General features: G+C 35.3%; 1 protein-coding gene across 3 annotated transcripts in view; it reads left to right on the forward strand.

The window, feature by feature from the left end:
* Positions 1–24074, forward strand: part of MUC19 (mucin 19, oligomeric) — a 108449-nt gene that overhangs the window by 34840 nt on the left and 49535 nt on the right. For all 3 annotated transcript variants that reach the window (XM_047868016.1, XM_047868017.1, XM_047868018.1), the window contains exons 33-41: positions 125–166; positions 697–729; positions 1126–1170; positions 11844–11882; positions 12646–12741; positions 14739–14834; positions 15282–15380; positions 15789–15863; positions 16624–16689. In XM_047868016.1, the coding sequence (XP_047723972.1) occupies positions 125–166; positions 697–729; positions 1126–1170; positions 11844–11882; positions 12646–12741; positions 14739–14834; positions 15282–15380; positions 15789–15863; positions 16624–16689 (591 nt within the window). The remainder of the gene's footprint in view (positions 1–124; positions 167–696; positions 730–1125; positions 1171–11843; positions 11883–12645; positions 12742–14738; positions 14835–15281; positions 15381–15788; positions 15864–16623; positions 16690–24074) is intronic.

Genomic DNA, 24074 nt, shown 5'->3' on the forward strand with positions numbered 1-24074 from the left:
TTAACCTCTGAACACAGGTTTAGAAATTTTCACTTAGTTTATGGTAAGTGATTTTTTAAACTAAATTTCCTGGTAAAATTATCCAAGTAATTTACTTTTCTTCAATAATTTCTTCCCTACACAGTTTCAGCTACAACAGCTACCTCCATATTAAGCACCGAAGCAGGTAAAAAAAAAAAAAAGTTTGCCTTTTAGCTTCTAAATCAGCAGCAAAGTGAATTTGCAATGTGGCAATTTGGCCCTTTTTTCAAATTTGTCATTCTCTATTTATTTCCTAAATGCCAGATAGCAGGGTCTACATCCAGTTATAATATTAGTGAAGAGCATCTTCCCTATTCAGAGGTTATGCATCCTAAAAAGAACATTCTCCGTACTAGTTTGGAGAAAGTGAAGAAAATTCTACTACTGAAGAGCATTCTATGTTAAAGTCTTTAAAAATGATTTACAACTTATCCTTTACTAATATCAAAGAATCTCAATGTTAATTGAATGATTTGTAGTAAAGCAATAGCCTAAAGACTACAAAAAGTGTTTTGAAATGTGTGGACATCTGATTAATACATTTAACTGTTACATCTAATCATTTATTTGCATTAGACATATATGTAAACACATCTCTAAATAAATACTTTTAATTTTGTCTTTTAACACAATTTTAACATACATTTCCAAATATTTTCCTCCTTCTTTGTATAGCAATAACATTGGTGACCAGGAGCTCAGGTGCAGGTAAGCCATAATCTTTACCCACAACTTAATCAAGAGGGCATTTACAAAAAAACAAAACAAAACAAAACAAAAAACCCAAAAAACAAAACTTCTTTTTGCACTATTATATCTTTCTAATGACATTTTATGGGGACTTTTGTTTGTTTTTAAGAATGCTTTAGAGGAAGACCTTGGAAAAACTGTTATGCAAAATGTGTTTTCTTGACCTTTTACTTGTGGTCTATGGATTTGAAAGCTTTAATTTTATACTTTAACATCTATCCACCTATATGATTAAATTTCTTTGAAACATTAATTTCAAGTTGACCCATTTTATACATGACCATAGATGTTCTCAGAAGCATAATGTTCCCTCTGTGCAAAACTAATTATTTTCCATTGTTTTCTCTAATTCAGCAGCTTCCATTCCAGTGATTACAACATCAAGCAGCGAAACAATAGGTGGGTGAATCAGAAAACTTGTAAAATACAATGCAGGGTTTTTTTTACATATATTAAACATTTTTTTTAACTTAAAGCCTATTTTAATCAATATACCCACTTGTTTATATTTAGGACTTTTTCTTCCCCACCTGAATACTTTCACTTTCTCCTATTATTTAGTACTTTCTCTATTAAAAAAATGGATATATATTTACATGCACGATATGTTTTGAGGTAAAATTGACACATACCATTATATTAGTTGCCGGTGTACCTCATAGCAACTTGGTATTTATATATATTGCAAAATGATCACCATGATAAGTCTAGTTTACATCCTTAAAGTCTCAGACCATGTTTTGCCATACCTGTATTCCCAAATGCACCTAGTCCCAAGCTGTGTAATAGTTATCATTCATTAAATATTTGTAGAATAAATGAATGACTCTTCTTTTTCCCCATCCCAAATTTATAATTCAGGTATTTTTTTAGGGTGGGGGGGGCAATAGAATTTCTGGTGAAGGTTAGACTATTGGTTAGCTATTATTGTATTGAAACTCTTACAGTTTATACATTCATTCATTGCAGCTAATCTTTCTATAAAATGCAAATGTACACTGCAAAATCAAGACTACTTTTGGATTATAATTTTATATCATGATATAGAATTACAACTATAATTTTGGGTATTTTGTAATTATCAGCAGTGTCTGATTTATTTGGTAATTAATATATTTCTTATATATTCAAAGGGCAAATATACTTCTTAAGTATCAGCCCATCACAGTATGGAATATCATTAAAAATGCCTAAACTAACATGTTTAATTTTTGTCAAACTCTCTCTCATGTTGCATGTTATTAGCAACACTAAGCACTACTGAGTTGTTCAGTGTAAATCTTGGAAAGACTGACAGGTTTTAGAAGTATTTTTCTCTATTCTACAAGTGTAAGTGTATTTCCCAAGACATAGTAAAAATTTCATCCCCAAAGTCCTTCTATGTTGTTTCTTATACTGCAGAAAATTTTTCTGGCCATGTATTATTTCAGTCATTAGCAATGACTAAACTTCTAATTCTCATCCCACTTCTGTTTCCATGAAGATTAATTTCATTTTATATAGCTCTCTTTTAGTTAAAATCATTTGTTCAGCTATTAAAACTTTTGAATATTGTGACCATTTAAAGAAAAAGAACTAGTCTTGACTATGGATTTGATGCATTGTACAGTTGTGCATGAGTCATAAGCAATTTTGTTAACTATTTCAATGTAAAGATGTTATCTGCATCCTATATCACAGTAGGTACTCATAAATATGAAAACTGGCTTGATTTTTGTTTAGTTTATACATGTATTTCCTTTCATTGTTTTTATATCCCCAAGAATTCAGTTTTGAACATAATATTATGGAAATTTCATTTTGTCGACACTTTGTATTATAGCAAGCAAATTTTTATATAAAACAGCAGGTCATGAATAGATTACTGATGTAGTTTTTGTGAGCAACGGATGAAATTGTAGATGTAAAATGTTTAATTTACCTTAAAACACTACAAAAATTTCATTAATTATGTTCACCATAGTATTTAAAAAATCATAAATCTAATGTATAGTTGAATTATAGGAGAGATTACCTGGCTGATTTCCCCCCCCAGAATTCATGAGGTATTAATTATAATTTATGCTTAGCCTTCCCAAATCCTAGTGTTTTATTTCATTTCATTGAATTTCTAGCAGGTATTTCATGTTCCAGAAGTATAATATTAATAATTTACTAAAATGCCACTTTAGTACTATTTTGTAAGATATAGCTAATAACAACTTTTTAAAAACAATTTATTTATTTTTTAATTTACATCCATGTTAGTTAGCATATAGTGCAGCAATGATTTCAGGACTGGATTCCTTAGTGCCCCTTATTCATTTAGCCCATCCCCCCTCCCACAACCCCTCTAGCAACTCTCTGTTTGTTCTCCATATTTAAGAGTCTCTTATGTTTTGTCCCCCTCTCTGTTTTTATATCATTTTTGCTTCCCTTCCCTTATGTTCATATGTTTTGTATCTTATAGTCCTCATATGAGTGAAGTCATATGATATTTGTCTTTCTTTGACTGACTAATTTTGCTTAGCAAAATACCCTCTAGTTCCATCCATGTAGCTGCAAATGGCAAGATTTCATTATTTTTGATTGCTGAGTAATACTCCATTGTATGTATATACCACATCTTCTTCATTCATCCATCGATGGATATTTGGGCTCTTTCCATACTTTGGCTATTGTTGATAGTGCTGCTATAAACGTTGGGGTGCCTGTGCCCATTCGAAAGAGCACACCTGTATTCTTTGGGTAAATACCTAGGAGTGCAATTGCTGGGTCATAGAGTAGATCTATTTTTAATATTTGAGGAACCTGCATACTGTTTTCCAGAGTGGCTGCACCAGTTTGCATTCCCACCAGCAGTGCAAAAGAGATCCTCTTTCTCCAATATCTTTTGCCAATATCTGTTGTTGCTTAGCCATTCTGACAGGTGTGAGGTGATATCTCCTTGTGGTTTTGATTTGTATTTCCCTGATGATGAGTGATGTTGAGCATTTTTTCATGTGTCGGTTGGCCATCTGGATGTCTTCTTTGGAGAAGTGTCTATTCATGTGTTTTGTCCATTTCTTCACTGGATTATTTGTTTTTTGGGTGTTGAGTTGGATAAGTTCTTTATAGATTTTGGATACTAACCCTTTATCTGATATGTCATTTTCAAATATCTTCTCCCACTCTATTGGTTGCCTTTTAGTTTTGATGATTATTTCCTTTGGTAATAACAACTTTAAAGGAGGGTTTACTGTATTCCAGTGATTAGATACACTTTTTCATTCATTATCTCATTAAATCTCAACAATTGCCTGATTAAGTAATATTCTGTGGACCCCTCTGTCTTCATCATTTTGCAGGGAATGAGATACAAAGAGCTTAAATAATTTTTCCAGAGTTATAAAGATCAGAAGAAAAGGAATTTTCTGGTGTGATACAGAGAGAAACTAGCATTGTTTTTCTTTTCCTTATTATCCATGAAATACAGAAATTATTATCAGAAATTATCATTTCAAAGACATAAATCATTAAGGTCTCCCCAACATTATTCTAAAATCAGGAGACAAAAACAATTTTTTATGTTAAAATTGTCCAATTGTGCCACAAATTGTATGTGTTTTAAATAAATTTAGTCAAATAATCCCAATACACAGAAAACATTGCTTATCAAGTTATCAAATTATTGAGACATTTTCAGCATTCGTTAATAATGTATTTATAGCTTATCTTGTTGCTGGAATAAATCTGCAAATGCTTTTTTCCCAGATGAACTGAGGCAGACAAAATTTTGATTATTAATTAAATCTCAATTTTAAATGAATGGTAGCGGTAAAACTTGATTTAAATTTTAGCTTCTCATTCACTGTCCCATATCTTTTCTGAGACTATGCCTATATCATTTATATCAAGAGGAATTTAGAAGTTACTCAAGTAATAACTTATTTAGTTTCCCCAAAAAAAGCTGTGACTGGTAGGCTTGGCTCATACCTCTCATTCATCTTGGTGGATTCTATTAACTGGACAATCATAAATTGTCTACCTCAGCATGTGCTATAGACTCCTGGACTGGGTACAAAATATTCAGAATAAAATGGAAGTTTCTGAATTTTAACAACCATAAGAGACAACATGTCCATTTACTCCCAACTCAGGAATCATAACAATCTACATGAAGTGAGGATGTCAATCAGAACAATCTTAGAAAATACCAATCATATGTTTACTGGGAATTTTATTTTGAAGTTCTAAAAGGAAAACAAAAAAAAAAGCCAAGCCTGGTGATGTTGTTTTTCATTTTCCATGTAAGAATAAGATATTTCATTTTAAGACATACCAACATATGTTTCCTTTTTAAACTTGTTTTTTCTAAATTCATCCAATAAGCATCATAATATAGTAAAAATAAAACAGCTTATAGTATTTGCCTTTTAAAAGAAATACATTCTTTTTGTGGAGTAGTTGCCTTACCAATTGTAGACTTGAAAGCTACATTCCACTTCTTTTACTGACGTCCATGGTTTAAAAGTTGAACAGCATTTGACAAACTGGGATGAATCCATAGCTACATAATCATTTTTTGTTTTTCAGCTTTCTAGGGGTGAACTGCTTGATCAGTGATGAGAAAATGGGTGCTGAAATAAGGGTTTTGTCCTCATCACTGGCAAAGTTTCTTGTTACTTTCTAAATATAGTATACATCAACTAAAATATTTAAATGGCTACTTAAAAGTAAACGTTTAACATTTTCCAGATATTATAGCTAGGAAGACACATCATTTTGAATATGTACTGTCTCTTCATGAACTCTCGGAAGTAGGTAGAGAGATTTCATTCTTAGATATGGGAACCCATTTCACCCAGAATTTTGGTTTATGGTCTCAGTGTTCTAAGTGTAGTTTCATTTTGGATAATATGTTAGTATGTTTGAATTGAACCAGTGTGATTCATGGGTTGATTTAATTTAGTCAAAGCTTTTCTACTTTTATTTTCTACTTTGTCTTAAGATTTCAATTTACAGTTATAAAATTTATAGGTATAAAAACCTATATTTCTTGAACACATAGGTAAGGCTTATTTTTATCTTTTTTAATGTTTATTTATTTTTGAGAGAGAGCGTGTGTGCTTGCACACAAGTGGAGGAGGGGCAGAGAGAGAGGGAAATAGAGGTTCCAAAGCAGGTGCCACACTGACAGCTGAGAGTCCAATGTGGGTCTCGAACTCATGACCTGAGATCATGACCTGACCTGAGCCAAAGTCGGATGCTTAACCAACTGAGCCACCCAGGTGCCCCACGATTGATTGATTGATTGATTTTTTAAATGTTCATTTATTTATGAGAGAGGGAGACAGAGCATCTGAAGCAGGCTCCTCACTGACAGCAGAGAACCCAATGCAGGGCTCGAGCTCACAAACTGCAAGATCGTGACCTGAGTGAGCCAAAGTCAGACACTTAACTGACTGAGCCACCCAGGCGCCCCAAGATTTATTTTATTTTTCGAATATAATTTATTGTCAAATTGGCTTACATACAACACCCAGTGCTCATCCCAACAAGTGCCCTCCTAAATGTCCATCACCCATTTTCCCTCTCCCCACCCCCCCATCCACCCTCAATTTGTTCTCTGTAATTAAGAGTCTCCTGTGGTTTGCCTCCTTCCCTCTCTGTAACTTTTTTTTCCCCCTTCCCTTCCCCCATGGCCTTCTGTTAAGTTTCTCAAGATCCACATATGAGCAAAAACATATGATATCTGTCCCAAGATTTATTTTTTAAAAGAGACTGGGCAGAAGGGCAGCTGTTGGCCATTGTCTTGTTCAGTGGGTGAAGTAATTTTGATCAGGTACTAGATGAAATACTTCCCTGAATCAAGTACTTTTTACTGATCATTATTATTTTTTAATCTATGACTTGAAAAGATTAAACAAATTATTTTAAAGTTTCTTTCCGGGGCGCCTAGGTGGCGCAGTCGGTTAAGCGTCTGACTTCAGCCAGGTCACGATCTCGCGGTCCGTAAGTTCGAGCCCCGCGTCAGGCTCTGGGCTGGTGGCTCAGAGCCTGGAGCCTGTTTCCGATTCTGTGTCTCCCTCTCTCTCTGCCCCTTCCCCGTTCATGTTCTGTCTCTCTCTGTCCCAAAAATAAATAAACGTTGAAAAAAAATTTTTTTTTAATTTAAAAAAAATAAAGTTTCTTTCCATAAATTTAAATGACGTTTCTCAAGTGGATGGAAGGCCAGATAAGAGAAGTGACTAGGTCCTCAGGAGAGGGATTGATGATTTATTTGATTTTATATTGAAGCATCTTGTATAGAAGTTATGGTATGATTATACTGTTGCACATTTCTTTGAGTTAAATAGCATAGCAGTGAAGTGTACTTTTAATTAATTTAGAAAAACATTGAAGAAAACTTTAAAATCACAAGGGAAGCAATTTGCAAAGCTTAAGCTTTTCTCCATGCATTATATATCTATTTTTTTTCTATACAGTAAATGCTTTCAAAGGGTTAAAATATCCTGAGAAATGCCTAGCCAACCATTCCAATAAGTATATTAGTTTTAGAAGAAATATTATGCAATTATGGTTTTTTTCCTGTTGAAATTGACAGATCTTGACACAGAGCTAACACTTACTGAGCAGTTTTCTAAGTATTTGACACATATTATCTCATTTGATACAGAAAACTCTGTGAAGTAAGTGCCATTATTTTCCCCAATTTACAAATGAGGAAATGGAAGCACAAGAAGTTTAAGTTATGTGTCCAAGGTTGTCTGCTAATAAGAAGCACAGAGAGGATTAAAATTCAGGACATCTTTTTCTAGATTCCAGTCCTAATGCTGCTGTGTATTTAAGAAAGAGAATAAAATTGAATTTAATATAAATTAGTTATTGAAATAGTTGCATATAATTTCAGATTCCAATTTCAATTTGGTAGTTGTGTTAAAATTTATGATTTATGTAGTAATTTTCTATTAAACTATAAAAAAGCTCATTGACCATATGGGATATTGGTTCATATAATTAAAAAGTGGGTTTTGTGACATAATGATTTGATATCTTAAAATACATTTTTTTTTACTTTCTCAAAAAGTTAAAATCTTAGAGTGTTACAACTAATTTGCATAAGGAGCTTATTCTAAAATAGTATCCATCATAGAAAGAAAATAATTACATTGGGATATTATAGAGAGTCACCTCAGTGTAGTGGGAAGTAGAAGCAGAAAAATAAGAATTTGAATCTCTTCTGTTCTACTTACTAGCTGTATGACCCTAGTTTAAATCTTCAAACACTCTGAACATTAGTTTTCTCATTTATTGAGTGGGAAGGATCTAATATCTTTATTATAGGACTTGAGTAAAGAGTAAATGTAATGGTGCAGCTTAGAATAATACACAGTAAGACTCAGTAAAATCAACTCTATTATTACTAAGGTTTTTTTTAAGTTTATTTATTTTGAGAGAGAAACAGAGAAAGCAAGTAGGGGATAGGCAAAGAGAGGGAGAGAGAGAATTCCAAGCAGGCTCTGCACTGTTAGCGCAGAGCCTGATGTGGGGCTCTCACTCACAAACCGTGAGCTCCTGACCTGACCCAAAACCAAGAGTCAGACACTCAACTGACTGAGCCACCCAGGTGACCAGTTACTATTAACATTTTTATAAAGAATAATTTATTGTGTAAATGAACTTAGATTTTAGCAAAGGAGTTAAGTATCTTTTATAATCAGAAACCCAACTACTTTCTGGATCAAAACCTGGGTTATTTTTTTCGGAAATACCATATTTTAGAAAAACTGCAAGCTTTGAAGTACCAAAATTGTTGTTTATTAGGGAAATATTATGGATACTCCTTAAGCTTATCTTTCTGAAGTTAATATTAAGCAAAATGGAATCCACTCAGGGAAAATGGCAAAATAATACTTTTATAAAAATTAAAAGGATTCTTTAATCAGAAAATCTTAGTAGTAGCTGGAAAATTAATTGCAAGATTTTATTTTAATTATTCAGTCTATTATGTGGTGGAAAATAAACAAGGTAAATTAAATTATTTTTTAATTAAGCTTATGAGGTAAAAATAAATCAACACAATCACTTTGAAAATTTTTGGAGTGGATTATTAGTTCATAATGCACAGAGCTATCAATATTTTGGCAGCTCTTATTATGAGCAGTTACCTCTTGGCAACAAAGCAGCTGATACATAGTAATTCACAATATCAAGTCCTTTAAGCATATGTGTTCATTTGTAAGTGAAGGAAAATATTAACTGTAATTGCAGCGGTTATGGATGCCAAAATTAATGAGAACAGTAATGCTTTATCAGTTTTGGTCATTAACCCATGAAGAAAAGTGGATTCTTCTCTATTCATGTTAGAGAAAACTTATCCATATTTTTATCACTATATCAACAATTTTAGACATATCTTCCGAAGTTTATTTGTGGGGGGAAATAACTGCTATATTATATATAGTAGCCCAACTGGCATGTACTCCAATCTGTGACTAGTTTAGATAAATCTTCTGGCCCTGATTTAAGATGGGTCCTGGAGATCCACTTTGGAGCCTGTTGCCATGTTAGCCATACCAATCGCGAGGAAAGGCCTATAAATGTGTTTTCTCCTTCGTATGCTAAAAATATTTGCAGTCTGTGCTCTACCATCTATGGTGAGCCACTGTGTTCCCCTTGACTCCATTTGATCAGAGAATATTCAAATGTGGAAACTGTGGAGAAGATTTTGATTCTGTTCCATGTGATAATGCTGCTTTTAATTAAATGTTATTGTGCTCAATTTGAAAGAGCTCAAACTGGAATCACTGCAGTTCCCTAAAGGTTATATCTATACTGGGAAATGAAATCTGCAACATATTCTTTTGAAGTATCACGATGTATCCTGCTGCATCATTATAATCTTGATAGTCTCTGTGGGCCATGGAACAATAGTCTTTCTATGTGATCCTTGCATCCAGATCAGCAAGGCATTTTAATTCAATGTCCAATTAATGTGTTCATCCATGAGAAAATATAAGATATGAATTGGTCTGTTGGTGGTCTTCTTGACACTGATTTAAAAATTCTTCTCAACTAAAGCTTGACACTAATTTTGAGAATTCGCACATAAACCTTCTCTCAAACTACTTAACATATTTATAATATCCATTTTTTTCAACGTTTATTTATTTTTGGGACAGAGAGAGACAGAGCATGAACGGGGAAGGGGCAGAGAGAGAGGGAGACACAGAATCGGAAACAGGCTCCAGGCTCTGAGCCATCAGCCCAGAGCCCGACGCGGGGCTCGAACTCAAGGACCGCGAGATCGTGACCTGGCTGAAGTCGGACGCTTAACCAACTGCGCCACCCAGGCGCCCCTATAATATCCATTTTTGAAGTAATCAAGAAAGGATATTTTATTATTTATTTGATGTGATATTATATATTTCTAGTCTAACATAACATTTCCATTGATATAATGAATGGATAATTAAAAAAACTACAAGTGGTAGTTCATTATACATAGATATTTTATACATAATATTTTTCTATTATATAAAAAGCCATTTGGGTTATAGTCCTAGGTACTGGATGACTTGGATTTAGTCCCAGCGTTGTCACTGACTAGCATCTATCTTGTACAAATCACATAGCTTTTCTGAGCCCAATTCTTTATATGCAGAATAAGCATAATATTTTTCCTTCTTTCCTTCTATTATCAAATACTTATCAATCACCTATTAGGTGCTAGGCACTCTGCTATCATTAGAGATATAAAGATGAGTCAAAATAGATACAATCCCTGTGTTCATAAAACCTATAGTCTAGTGAGAAAGATGGATATCAATCAAGCAATTACAAATACAAATGGAAATTTCCGTCAATGACAAGAGCTATGAAGTGCTTAACATGGGGGTGAGTTAGGTGGAGAAGAGATTTGAACAAGTCAAGATGGTCAGGAAAGGCTGAGGAAAAGATGAGTTGAGAACTGACCAGTGAAGGTTTAACTCAGAGAAGAATAAGGAACTGTGTTCCAAGGCCAGGGAACTGCAAATAGCAGGTATGAGACGCTGAAAAGCAGCCATGGTGGCTGAACAAAGGATGAGGATCAAATAGGGAGGTTGTGTGAGACACTTTTTCTTCTTTTGTAAGTTGCAAAATACTATAATATTGTAAAGTGTGAATTTCCATATAAATGATAGATTTGCAGGGCTTTTCAATAGAGACTAAGATGAAAATACAGAAAATAGCTGATTTTGCTATTTATGAAAACCAGAGATTAACAAAGGCTTAATTTTGAGTACACCACACCCCTGTCAATAAACAGTTAATAAGCTGTTAATGTATTCCTGGCAGGAATGGTTGGAGGGGCAGGCACTGGGAAGGCAAAGTAAAAATATGGCCTCTTCCTTCAGGAGTTTACTGGTAACTACAAATTTATCTCCATAAACCTACTATATAAAATTATAAAAACAAATCCTAAAAAATATTCCTTCTTCCCACTACTCCAAATATAGACTAAATGCCACTCGGTAGACAACTATGGAAGGCACTGACCACCAGAAATAGAGTAAAAGAAGTCATTAACTTCAACATTAGCTTCTGCTAACACAGAATTAACTTTGTCATTATTGATATACATTTATTGCATTTACCTTGCATTTGGAATTCAGCATATGTGTGTATAGTATACACATGCATATCCATGCCCCTTCACACATACACATATGCATTGTAAAGTACATTATGATATCATTATTTAATTTTGACGTTTTTTTATTTTTGAGACAGAGAGAGACAGAGCATGAACAGGGGAGGGTCAGAGAGAGGGAGACACAGAATCTGAAGCAGGCTCCAGCCTCTGAGCTGTCAGCACAGAGCCTGACACGGGGTTCGAACTCACATACCGTGAGATCATGACCTGAGCTGAAGTCGGACGCTTAACCAACTGAGTCACCCAGGCGCCCCATGATATCATTATTTTAAAACTGAAATCAATTTTTATTATTAACTCTCAGTGCTAAATATATTACAAACTACTACATAGCGAAAACTAACAATCCAGCAATCTTTCCAGTATTTTCCCTTGAGGTCAGACAAATTTACATCATTTCTCTTTTTCTTATCAGGGACAACTCTAACTCTTCTGGGTGAACCTTTTACTACAGGTTAGTATATTAATTCCTGGTTTTATATGTGAAAAAAAAATCTAACAGGGAAAATTATTAGTAACTTTGGGTTTTTAAGAAAGAATTTATATGAGAGTTTTGCTTTTGACACAACGTTGCGAACAAGTAATTTATTAAGCTTTTCCCACTGATTTAAAATTCTTTAAAAAGCCTGAATTTATCTTGTTTTTGACCAGTTTATATTGGCTGGCTATAATATGGTTTCTAGTTTTATTTTTTTCCTTATCAGTAACTATTAGTAGAGTATAACAGAAATAAATAACATCAAGCTCAAAATTTAAAAATGTAATATATAGGATAAGAGAAAACATGTGTATATCTAATGATGTATTTTGCTCTTTTAGGCGTTCTAAGTGTAAAAGTAGCAATTAGCTCTTTCATGATATTTCATCATTGTTATTATCCCTGAGTGACAGTGTGATTAGAGCTTAAGATTCCATTTATTTGAAAGCAACCTCATTGAGACAAATATATGAAGACTTAGCATGACCCAATTTAAGATGCCTAGAACATAACTGTAAAAAAAAAAAAGCAATAACAACAACAAAATAGTAAAAACTAAACCAAAATCTTTGAGGAAATTATAGTAGAACAAAATCTTAGGGAACTCTGGACAAAAAGTCACTGGATTCACACTTTCATTTTCTGGAGTGGGAACTGACTGAATAGTTAAATCACCCACCCATTGGAAACAAAATCCAAGTATACTTGACATGAGAAGCTCATTTCATGTTTTTTGCAGGTGTTATTGGAACTCCCGTTCCCTTGACCGTCAGTGCTGGCACTGCAGGCACGACTGTAGTGTACCCCGCCCCGACCAGTCCTGGGCACATGGCAGGTAAACTGAATTCAGAACAAGGTATACCATCCACAGCTAAGCAACTGGTTTCAGGCAATGCTTCTCAGGACAATATTGTATAAAATAAAGATATCTGAGTTAGGTATAATATCAGCCTTAGGTATTTTTTATACATAATTAAAATGTAGAACTTTAGGGGGTGCGTGGGTGGCTCAGTCAGTTAAGCATCCAACTCTTGATTTTTGCCTCAGGTCCTAATCTCACCGTTTATACCATGGAGCCCCACACTGGGCTCTGTGCTGACAGGGCAGATCCTATTTGTGATTCTGTCTGTCTGTCTGTCCGTCTCTCTCTCTCTCTCTCTTTGCCTATCCCCCACTTGCACTTTATGTTGCATTTATATATTCAATAATATTTATATGGCACACTAAAACTTCTGAGTTATTCTCAAATGGAAAATATGTAATTTAATTCACATTAACACCATTAAGTATTTTTATGCCCAGAAAGAAGAAAATAATAAAAGGTCTCAAAACTGGCAGAGGCAGGATTAGAACCCAGAACTCTTATCCTCCTCTGTAATGGCCCCACAGTTTTGTGATCTGTGCATAAGAGCATGCATCCAAGAAAAGCCAGTGAGAATATGCTTATCATTGTGCATCATTGACTAAATTTTAACTATTGTTGGTTTCAAGAATAAAATATTATTGACATTTTTTTAAGCATAGATGATTTTAATTAAAAACAAACAAGCCTGCCCCTTAATCAGTCAGTAATTTCAAACACCTCTTAAAATTCCTCTGAGTCACATTTGCCTCTGCCTCTTGCTCAGGTGTTAAACAGTTTCCATTTAATACCTGCAGTTGTCCACATGGCTCATCTTCCTCCAACACAGGTGTTCAAAGTGTGGTTCCAAGACCAACAGCCTCAGTGTCTCCTGGGAATTTTTTAGAAATGCAGATTTTCAGGCCCATCTGCTTTGATTCAGAAGCTTTTGAAGTGAAGCCCAGCAAACCATATTAACAAGCCCTTTAAGCAACTGATGCATATCAAAGTTGAGAACATTTCCACTCTTTCCCCACTTCTGTCCCAATTTACTCTTTAGTCAATACCACGCCGGAATGAACTTCCAAAAATTCAACTGTCTTCAGGTCATTCGACAATTGTTCTGATTGCTTTTAGGATAAATCAAAACTCCTTTACATACCATTAAAAATCATTTCTTTAGTATACGCAATGGGACTTTGCTTTACGTATTTATTAATGAATCCATGGCCTGGTTTTATTTTCCTACATTTGTTTTCCTCTAGCAGATTTCTTGATTTAAAATTTTTGTTTTAAATACTATAATAAATTACAGTTTACATAAAAATAACATATTAAAAGATATAATGTACAGTAGCACAAGTCAAGAAACTGGTCGATTCCAGTTAGATCAGTGAATTTACTGAACTCTTAGGGTAATGACCATCTAGTTTATATTTCCAAAAATTTGAATCAGAATTACTGGGTCATGATGATGAGTCAATCAGCTGTCTCTTTTGGGGATCAGACAATCTGTACAATGGTTTTGAGCAGGGCTGCTCCAAGTTTGGTCCACAAAGGTATGCCATCCAGAACTGTTTGTTTTACTGGTCCATGATGTGGTAAGAATTGAGCAGCGGTTTGACACAGTGATTTCGTATCTGTTGAATAAAATTTTATGTTTTCTTTGGTTTCACTTTTAAAATTTTCATTTCTTCACTTTTATGGCATTCTCCTCCTTCCTCCTCCCAAAATAAGGCAGATTGGAAATTTTACAAAATTTCTCTCTTACCACAGTTGATTTGAGAAGCACATTTGGAGTATCAACTCCAGGGTGAGACTGCCTGGGTTTGGCTCCTGGATCTGTTGCCAAATAACTGGGTGGCCCGGAGCACTTCACTTCACCACGTCATCAGTGGGAATGATAATACTGCCAGCTCTGGCGGATTTCTATAAGATTAAAGGAGTTGATTTAGGTCTAGTGTATTTCTGAAACTGCTGTATTTTATCAGGAGGAACAACAGGCAGCCCTACTGCACCAGCAAGAGGAGGTGAAGACAGCACACCCAGGGAACCAAGCACAGGGGCGACAAGCCCAGGGAAACCAGGCAAGTCAGATAGATACACATTTTAGCGCCTATTAAATACACTGAATATACCACAGGTTGAACTAAAGATTAAGCTCTATGTGGGGCACCTGGGTGGCTCAGTCGGTTAAGCATCTGACTTCAGATCAGATCGCAGTCTCACAGTTTTTGAGTTCAAGACTCACATCAGGCTCCAAGATGCCCTCGCGGAGCCTGCTTGGGATTCTCTTTCTCTTCCTCTCTCTCTCTGCTCCTCCCGCACTCTCTCTTTCTCTCAAAATAAATAACCTTAAAAAAAGATTAAGCTCTATATGATATTAGGCTGATATTAGATATCTAGCTGCAGAAATCCTAGGAGTCCTTTAAGATTCTTTTGTCTTGAAACCTCAATACTGTCCTATCAGAAAAGAGTGATATATAGAATCCTGCAACTCGAGAAGTAAACCCCTTTCCCCACTGTTGTGTCAGGGACCCCAGAGGTTTCAGAGGGCTTCACAACAGCACCTGGGCATGAGAACACAAATGGAGACACAACTGCCCCAGGCTCAACCGTGGGAGGCAGACCAGGTATGGAAGTGCAAGGTCTAAAGCATCTTCTTATTGACTTTAGGGAAGCTGCCAGTGGCTTCTGAGTGATTAGTTTTAAATTATTGCAGGACATATTCAGTATCCCTGTTTTTATGAGCTTAATGGCAGTGTTTCTCCAACATCAGCTCAGATGTGATATAGAGCAAAACATGATATATTTTAAACTGCTAGATTCCTGCTTGAGGACTTCTGAAACTGTGAGTCTGGAGTGGGATTAGGGTCATGGTTTCCAATCTTGGCTACAAATTAGAACTGAGTAGAGAAATGAACAAATATATGAAACAATATGTAAACAAATATATGAAAAGTATTTTGAAAGCAGAGAACAGCACAATCTGTTCTGCTTCACCAAAGATCATGATTCATATTTAGTTTTTATTTTGAAAGGGACTACCGGATCATCAGCTAGTGATACAACTAGACCCCCAAGTAGTGAAGTGACACAATCTGAAGGCAAGTTAGGTGAGTAGAGAATGTCATTCAGAGACCATGGTTTTTGTAAAAACAAAACAAAACAAAACAAAATCCCCCAAACAAAACAGAAGAGTCTTTTGTCAGAACCCTGCTGATTTAACTTGTTTTGGTTAATCGAATGCCCAAGAAGGATGTTGAAAGGTATAAAAAGAATTAAGTTTTCAGTATGATATTTTTTTTTTCTGGTTTCTCCAAATCTTCCCTTCAAAAATGCCAAAGTACTAGATTAAAGCTACAGTAATGTACATGCTTTCCCAGTACTGTGTTTATCAAGTGTAATAGGAGAACCTGTTGGAACTACCACTGGAACTGGTGATGGCATCACAACTAGATGACCTTTCACTGATTGCAGCCCAGCTGGGAATTCAGCAGACAAGGCACAGGCTCACCTGGGCATTTTGGTGGTGCTCCATCATGAGCTTAGCTGAGACCTCAAGTTTTTATGAGACATTTAAATGAATTTAGCAATGGCTATAGTTTTAATGGCTGTTATTTTAGGACAAATGAATATGAGTAGCTTGGGCATTTTCATTACAACCATCGATGAAGACTAGAATTTCCAGATGAAAACACAGGATGTCATTTAAATTTGAATTTCACATAAATAAAGAATACTTTGTTATAAGTATGTCCCATTGGGATGATTGTTGTTTATCTGGAATTCCAATTTAACTGGATGTCTTGTGTTATCATTTGCTAAATCTGGCAACCCCACTGTGGACTGAGCACCATTGTTCTTCTCAATTAGGAACAACTGAAGGGGAAAATGCAGCCACCACTGGAACTGTTGGTGAAAACACTTCCCGAGCCTCAGGTACTGAATGAACATAATCAGAATGAATCCAGACAAGAGAAATGTGATTTCTTTACTTACGATTTTTACAGAGACAAAGCTTCCTGAAGAATTTAATTATCATTATTTGTGTAATGTCAAAACTGAAGAAGATCAGAAATAAATCAAGCTATTTGTTGTGTGTGTAACATCAAACTGATGTTACACAGAGCATCAGACTGATGCTCCAGAGAACACAGGAGAATAGTAATGTACTTGTTTTCTTAGAACTTGTTTTTTGAGCAGGAGAAATGAATATTTATATACATGCAAAGGCAAATACCATGTAAGACAGAAAACAGTCAATATCAAGGAAATGTTCAGTGACAAACATTGGAGTGGGAACTCAAGAGGAAATTCTAGTAAGAGAACTGATTAGATAGGGTTAAAAACAACAGGATTATTCTAGTTTGAACATTATATGATATTATGATCAATGTACTATATCTATACACTTTAACAAGCAAAAACTCAAAACATAAGTGAGTTGGGTGGAATTTTAGGGATATATTCAATTTCATGGGAATAACAATGGTCATTTTTCAGTTGTTGCGATAATATGTTTGAAAACAAAATCTTCTCTCAGCCCAGAGACCCAGTCCATAAAGGTAGTAGAGAAAGAAAACAGTTTTTTTTTTTTTTTTTTTTTTTTAATTTTTTTCAACGTTTTTTATTTATTTTTGGGACAGAGGGAGACAGAGCATGAACGGGGGAGGGGCAGAGAGAGGGAGACACAGAATCGGAAACAGGCTCCGGGCTCCGAGCCATCAGCCCAGAGCCTGACGCGGGGCTCGAACTCACAGACCGCGAGATCGTGACCTGGCTGAAGTCGGACGCTTAACCGACTGTGCCACCCAGGCGCCCCAAGAAAACAGTTTTATAATTGAATGAGCCTTAACCTAGAAAGTGATGCAAATTACAGACAATTTACTAAGAGATTCTAAAAACAGAAAGGAATCTCACCAAGCAGACAACCCTTTACATACATATTCTCAAGAAAAATTATTACTAGTTTTGAAGTAAGAGGACCTTAAAACCCCATTTATTATACATAGTTCATCTTAAATTCACTTAGTAGTTGGGATGACAATTTGGTTAGTTGATTTTATACGGGAGAAAATAAACTCCAGTCTTGAAGGAGGAAGGTTTTTTTTTTTTTTAATGTTTATTTATTTTTGAGTTTATTTGAGAGAGAGAAAGAGAGCATCAGCAAGGGAGGGGCAAAGAGAGAGGGAGACACAGAATCTGAAGCAGGCTCCAAGCTGTCAGCACAGAGCCCCAGACTGGCTTCAAACCCAAGAACTGAGATCATGACCTGAGCCAAAGTCTGACACTTACCCACTGAGCCACTTGACAAGAGGAAGTTTTATAACTAGAGGGAGATAAGGGTACTATCTCCCTTGATGTTTACATTTCAAAGAGCCCCCAGGTCCTTGAGAAAGACCTAGAATGACCTAGGTCATTAGGCCTATTTAGATGTTTTGAAGATTTGCACACATTTCAAAGAGAAAAAAACCTAAAATTACAAATTTGTTCTAAGCAAAGGAAAGGGAAAGTCTCTTTCCTTACTTTCACCAGAAAGAATTAAGCCTTTTGTTTTAAATTTTCGTTTGTCCTTATATAAACCATCCTCAAAAGATGATCAATTTCATATTTTAATTACCTAATTCTTCTTTCTATTGTAAAATTAAGCCATGCCTAGGGTATTGCCTAAAGCCACTTCCAGAACCAGAGGTGACAACACCCCAGGGGAAGCAGGCACTAGAACTCCAAGTCCTGGGAAAGCAGACAACGCTGGTCCTGACTTTCCAGCTGTGTTCAACCATACCTTCCTCAGCAGGGTGTGATCTGGACTAACCTGGTTTTTAATTTGCTTTTATGGTCTTAGAATTGAGTAGCATTTAAACTCAAAGACCCAATGGGGAAAAAGGAGTCAGGAAAATGTTGGCTGCATACATTAGATCTACACACACTTCCTTCTACAAACCATAAATATCACAGAGCCCACACCTAGAGTGGTTAGAAGGAGAGAGGAGACTAAGACTTCAATGACTGGGAAAGATGACTCTGGGGCTCATAGTGGAGCTGAGATTCAGGTCAGGGCATCCAAGAAGAAAGGGGAATATAAAGAAGTGCTTAATAGTGGAAGAACATAGATAGCATCAACTAGGATTTATCCCTGGAGGGAAAGGGCCGTACCCTGAATGGAGACTACTGAGAGAAGATCTGAGACCTCACAAGTCAGAGCTCTTGTGGATGTGGAGTTGAAAGAAATAAGATTGGAGAGTTCATGGAATGAGGACTGGCAGTTATAGAACCATGAGAAGGCACTAGACTGTGTGAAGGCAAGGGAAGGGCCCTGGAAGGTAGAAGAATCCTTGCGGCCTGGGTGTCAAAGAAAAAAGAGAGATATATTTAAAGCCGAGAACCTCAAGAAAACAGGATAGTAATTAGGAATTAGAAGACAGACAAAGGAAAGAAGCCACTTAAAAAGAAGTTTCTCGGGGTGCCTGGGTTGAACATCAAGCTCTTCATTTTGGCTCAGGTCATGATCTCATGGTTCATTAGTTGAAGCCCCACATCAGGCTCTGCACTGACAGCATGGAGCCTGCTTGGGATTCTCTCTCTCTCTCTCTCTCTCTCTCTCTCTTTCTCTCAAAATAAATAAATAAACTTTAAAAAATAAATAAAAAAGAAGCTTCCCTTCACCATAACCTAAGATGAAGCTCCTGATCTGCAAAATCTGGTGAGCCATTGCAAAAGCCTCTCTGTCCCTACTGCATAGGATCTCCTGCCATCATTGTTTCAAGAAAATCCAATACAAAAAAACATGAAAAAGAAGAAGAAAATGCTAATATCTATATAAAGCTATTCACTCATATATATTTTGAACAATTTTCAGCAACAGCAAGCAAATTCTAAAAATCTAGTCATGAAACAGAGGAAACAGTATTTTTTTTTTAAATTTTTTTTTTCAACATTTATTTATTTTTGGGACAGAGAGAGACAGAGCATGAATGGGGGAGGGGCAGAGAGAGAGGGAGACACAGAATCGGAAACAGGCTCCAGGCTCTGAGCCATCAGCCCAGAGCCCGACGCGGGGCTCGAACTCACGGACCGCGAGATCGTGACCTGGCTGAAGTCGGATGCTTAACCGACTGCGCCACCCAGGCGCCCCGAGGAAACAGAATTTAAATTAAGAAATAAACTGCAGATATAGGTCTCAGAACTATAAATTATGAAACTTGAGGGTAAAAATAGATAAACAGTAGGAAGAAGTTAAATTGGAACTAATGAAAACTCAGGAGTAATATTGGAAAAAAATTATCTTAAAAATAAGGACCAAGTTACAAGCTACCCAAAAGAGAATATACATGATATTGAAATCATAGCAGGAGAGGCAGAAGACAGAATTGAAAAGATCCCCCAAGGGGCGCCTGGGTGGCGCAGTCGGTTAAGCGTCCGACTTCAGCCAGGTCACGATCTCGCGGTCCTTGAGTTCGAGCCCCGCGTCAGGCTCTGGGCTGATGGCTCGGAGCCTGGAGCCTGTTTCCGATTCTGTGTCTCCCTCTCTCTCTGCCCCTCCCCGGTTCATGCTCTGTCTCTCTCTGTCCCAAAAATAAATAAATGTTGAAAAAAAAAAAAAAGAAAAGATCCCCCAAAATATTTCAGACTTAAAAAAAATAATAAAGTGGATCAGAGAAAGACATAGTTGCAGGAACTAGACAAAAATATCCAACATATATATATATATATATATATATATATATATATATATATATGTATATTTCAGTTTCTGGAGAAGAAAAAACAATGAAACAATGTGTAAAACTGTAAGTCAGGACAAGTGTCCCGTAATTAAAAGGGAAATCCTAAATTTACATGTTGAAAGGATCTTCCATATCAGGAAGAATTAATCCTGAATGGTCAATTTGGTGAGTTATTTTAGAAAAGTGTCAGATTTGAAAGATACAGTCTCTGGACCTTGAGGCAAAAAGAAAAAGTCTTTTAAAATGAAAGAAATTCAGGTTGGTATCAGGCTTAGTGAGATAAAGTAGGATCATTAAGAAACTCAAGGAAGAGAAATGTAGGCTAAGTGTTTTTAAATCGAGCTAAATGTAATTCAAGTATCAAGCTATCGGGAAATACTTGAAAACATGAAGGAATTCAGAGAAATATACACCCATGGAGACCTTCATAATAAAATCACTGTAGAGTGAGTGCATTAAGCAACAAAGAGATGCTTTGAAAATGACCAAAAGTTATAGCACTATTTCCTTTTAAAGTTTATTTATTGGGGCACCTGGGTGGCTCAGTTGGTTAAGCATTCGACTTAGGCTCAGGTCATGATCTCACTGTTTGTGAGTTCAGGCCCCTTGTTGGGTTCTGTGCTGACAGCTCAGAGCCTGGAGCCTGCTTCGGATTCTGTGTCTCCCTCTCTGCTCCTCCACTGCTGGTGCTCTGTCTCTCAAAAGTAAACAAAAGTTAAAAAAAAAAAAAAAAAGAATTGTGAAGTTTACTTATTTTGAGAGAGAGAGAGAGAGAACACTAATGGGGGAAGGGGAGAGAGAGAGAGAGAGAGAGGGAGAGAGAGAATTCTAAGCAAGCTCCTCACTGTCAGCACAGAGCCAGGAACCTGACACAGGGCTCAAACTCACAAACCATGAGATCATGAGCTGAAACCAAGAGCCAGTTGCTTAACCAACTGAGCCACCCAGGTGCCCCTATATAGGGCACTATTTTTAACTATATCTAAAATTAGAACAAAAGTTGAAAGAAAGGCTGAAGAAAAATACATGTTACATATTTAACCAACTAAAAATATCATATTAATAAATAGATAGGAATAAGAAGGAAGATGCGATAATCTTATTGATTAGATAGTAGTCAAATTATTTAAAGCCCATGAGCCAGATAAGAGAAATTCACATTTATTAAAGAAGTAAAAACAATGAATATTAAGAAAGAAAATGGTATTTAAAGTGGAAAGCACAGAAGAAGAGAAGGGAAGAAGAAATAATAATACTTACATTAATAATAATTATTATATAATGATAAGTATGTAATAATTATTATTATTTGTTGAGAAACAATAGATACTACCTGAAAGAAAATTGGGAGTGTGCTAATGGGATTATATAAAAGTGTTACTGTGAACATAGAACCTATCAAAATAGAAATAAAGAAGCAAAAAGCAAAAAAAAAAAAAAAAAAAAAAAGGGAGCAATTTAAGAGTGCATAGCAAATGACAAATGGCTGAAATTGGAATCCAAAAGCACACTAAAATAATGTTTAAAAATAGTTTCTATTAAGTTTTGGTGAAAATTTTTTCAAAATTAGGAAGTCCACTGATACAGTTCATAATAGGGCCACCTGGGTGGCTCACTTGGTCAAAAATCCAATTCTTGATTTTGGCTCAGGCCATGATCTCACTGTTCATGTGTTTGAGCCCCTGAGTTCAAGCCCCATGTTAGGCTCTGTGCTGACAGTGTGGAGCCTGCTTGGGATTCTCTCTCTCTCTCTCTCTCTCTCTCTCTGTCCCTCCCCTGCTCTCTCTCTCTCAAAAAAAATTATATATATTTATGGTTCATACTAATAGAGCTAAGAGAAATAAAAAAAACTAATTATCTACATTCAGGCTAAAAATACATTTGATAAATTTTCAATAACCATTTCAGATGGGAAGAAAAAAAAATCCCGAGTAAACAACCTGCCTGAGCAGTATTCAAATGTCAATACTTTTCCTAGAACCAGTATCATGCAATTCATGCAATTAAGTGAATGAATCACTTAACATCTGTAACTTCAGTTTTCTTATCAGTAAAAAATGGGAATGTAATCTATTCAGTAGGATTGTGATGAGAATCCAGTGAAAAAATAAATAAATGTATGTCAAAGCACATCTTTGGAAATGTATAAAGGGTAATATCATTGATGTAGAAAAACAGATATTTTGGTAATCTTTGGTTGGAAGTTCATTTAAGTCAGATTTGGTTATCTCATAGCTTAAGATATTCTGGGAATGAACCCAATCCATTTTTCCTTTATAGCAGGTACAACTGGAACATCTGGTGGTACTAGAAAGATTGCCATTAAATTTTTTGTTGTTCAGTATTTGTGCACTGTTGGTTTTTCAGAACAGCACATGACAGTGTGACAGTGATCTGACAGTTCAGGTGTTCCCTGTTACTAAACAAGACTAATGCAGCATTTTGAATCTGATGTGGCCAATGCAGAAATCACTGGAATGCATGGCCAATGCAGAAATCACTGGAATGTTACCTGATACTATAACTGAGTTAATTAAAAATGTAATAGTAACCATCTAACATTTCATCTTATATTTGGTCCTTAAATGTTGTTTTTGAGTTAGGGATGTTTCCTCATCCAGTTAGTTACATTTCTTCATCTAAGGTTTGAGTGGTTCTACAAAAAATCACTTACACAACAAACAAATATAAATATAAAAGTACTAAATAATAGTATTTCTGCATTTCATTGATTGATAATATGATTTTCCCATAACAGAAATATTTGAGAGTTCAATAAATTCTTTTCTTTGTTGAATAATAGGCTTCTGGATATTAAATGATTCTCAGCCATCAACAGGGATGTTCAAGTTCAAGTTAGAATTTTTCTTTTTGCAATCTATTTTCAAAAACCCTCTATCTTTAGTATTAGAAAAATGTCATGGTTCTTTAGTATTAAAAAAGTCATGATTTAAAATATTAATATATTTCTTTATAAGTTCATTATTGAATAGAAAAATGATCTAGAACCTTGATGAACAGCTTTCCCTTTTCTAAGAATATTCAGTAACATTGCCTTCTGAATTGTCTAAACATTCAGCAAATAGTTTGCTCCTTAAAATCTCTACACTTTGGTTTAAAAAATTCTACTTTTCTAGAATTTGCAAATAGAACATGACTCTACATACCTCATTTGCTCAAAACTCACCTTACAGGAAAATATACAATGAGGGTATGCAATATGCAATGGGTATAGCCACACCTTACTAAACAATGTTTGTGTTTCATAATATTTAAATTGTTTCAAAGGATCAAAGATACGGACCAGCGAGAAAAAAAGAGAGAAGGAAAGGGGACTGGTAAATATTTCTCATGAAATAGGAAAAAAAAGTGCTTAAAAATTTAATTAGTAAAATAAAACTGTTTTTATACTTTGTTTTTTACTGGATATATTGAGTACAACTTATTCAATGAAATAAAGATATGAGGTAGTCATTTACCATCGTATAATATCATTTGTAAGTCATCTTAACCTGTTTTAGCAAAAAATAAAAATGATAATCACATAAAATTATACTAAGTATAAGATGGACAAAGTGTTTTCACATATATTCACTT

This window comes from Prionailurus viverrinus, chromosome B4 (assembly GCF_022837055.1).
Source record: "Prionailurus viverrinus isolate Anna chromosome B4, UM_Priviv_1.0, whole genome shotgun sequence".
In the NCBI taxonomy this organism is placed as follows: domain Eukaryota; kingdom Metazoa; phylum Chordata; class Mammalia; order Carnivora; family Felidae; genus Prionailurus; species Prionailurus viverrinus.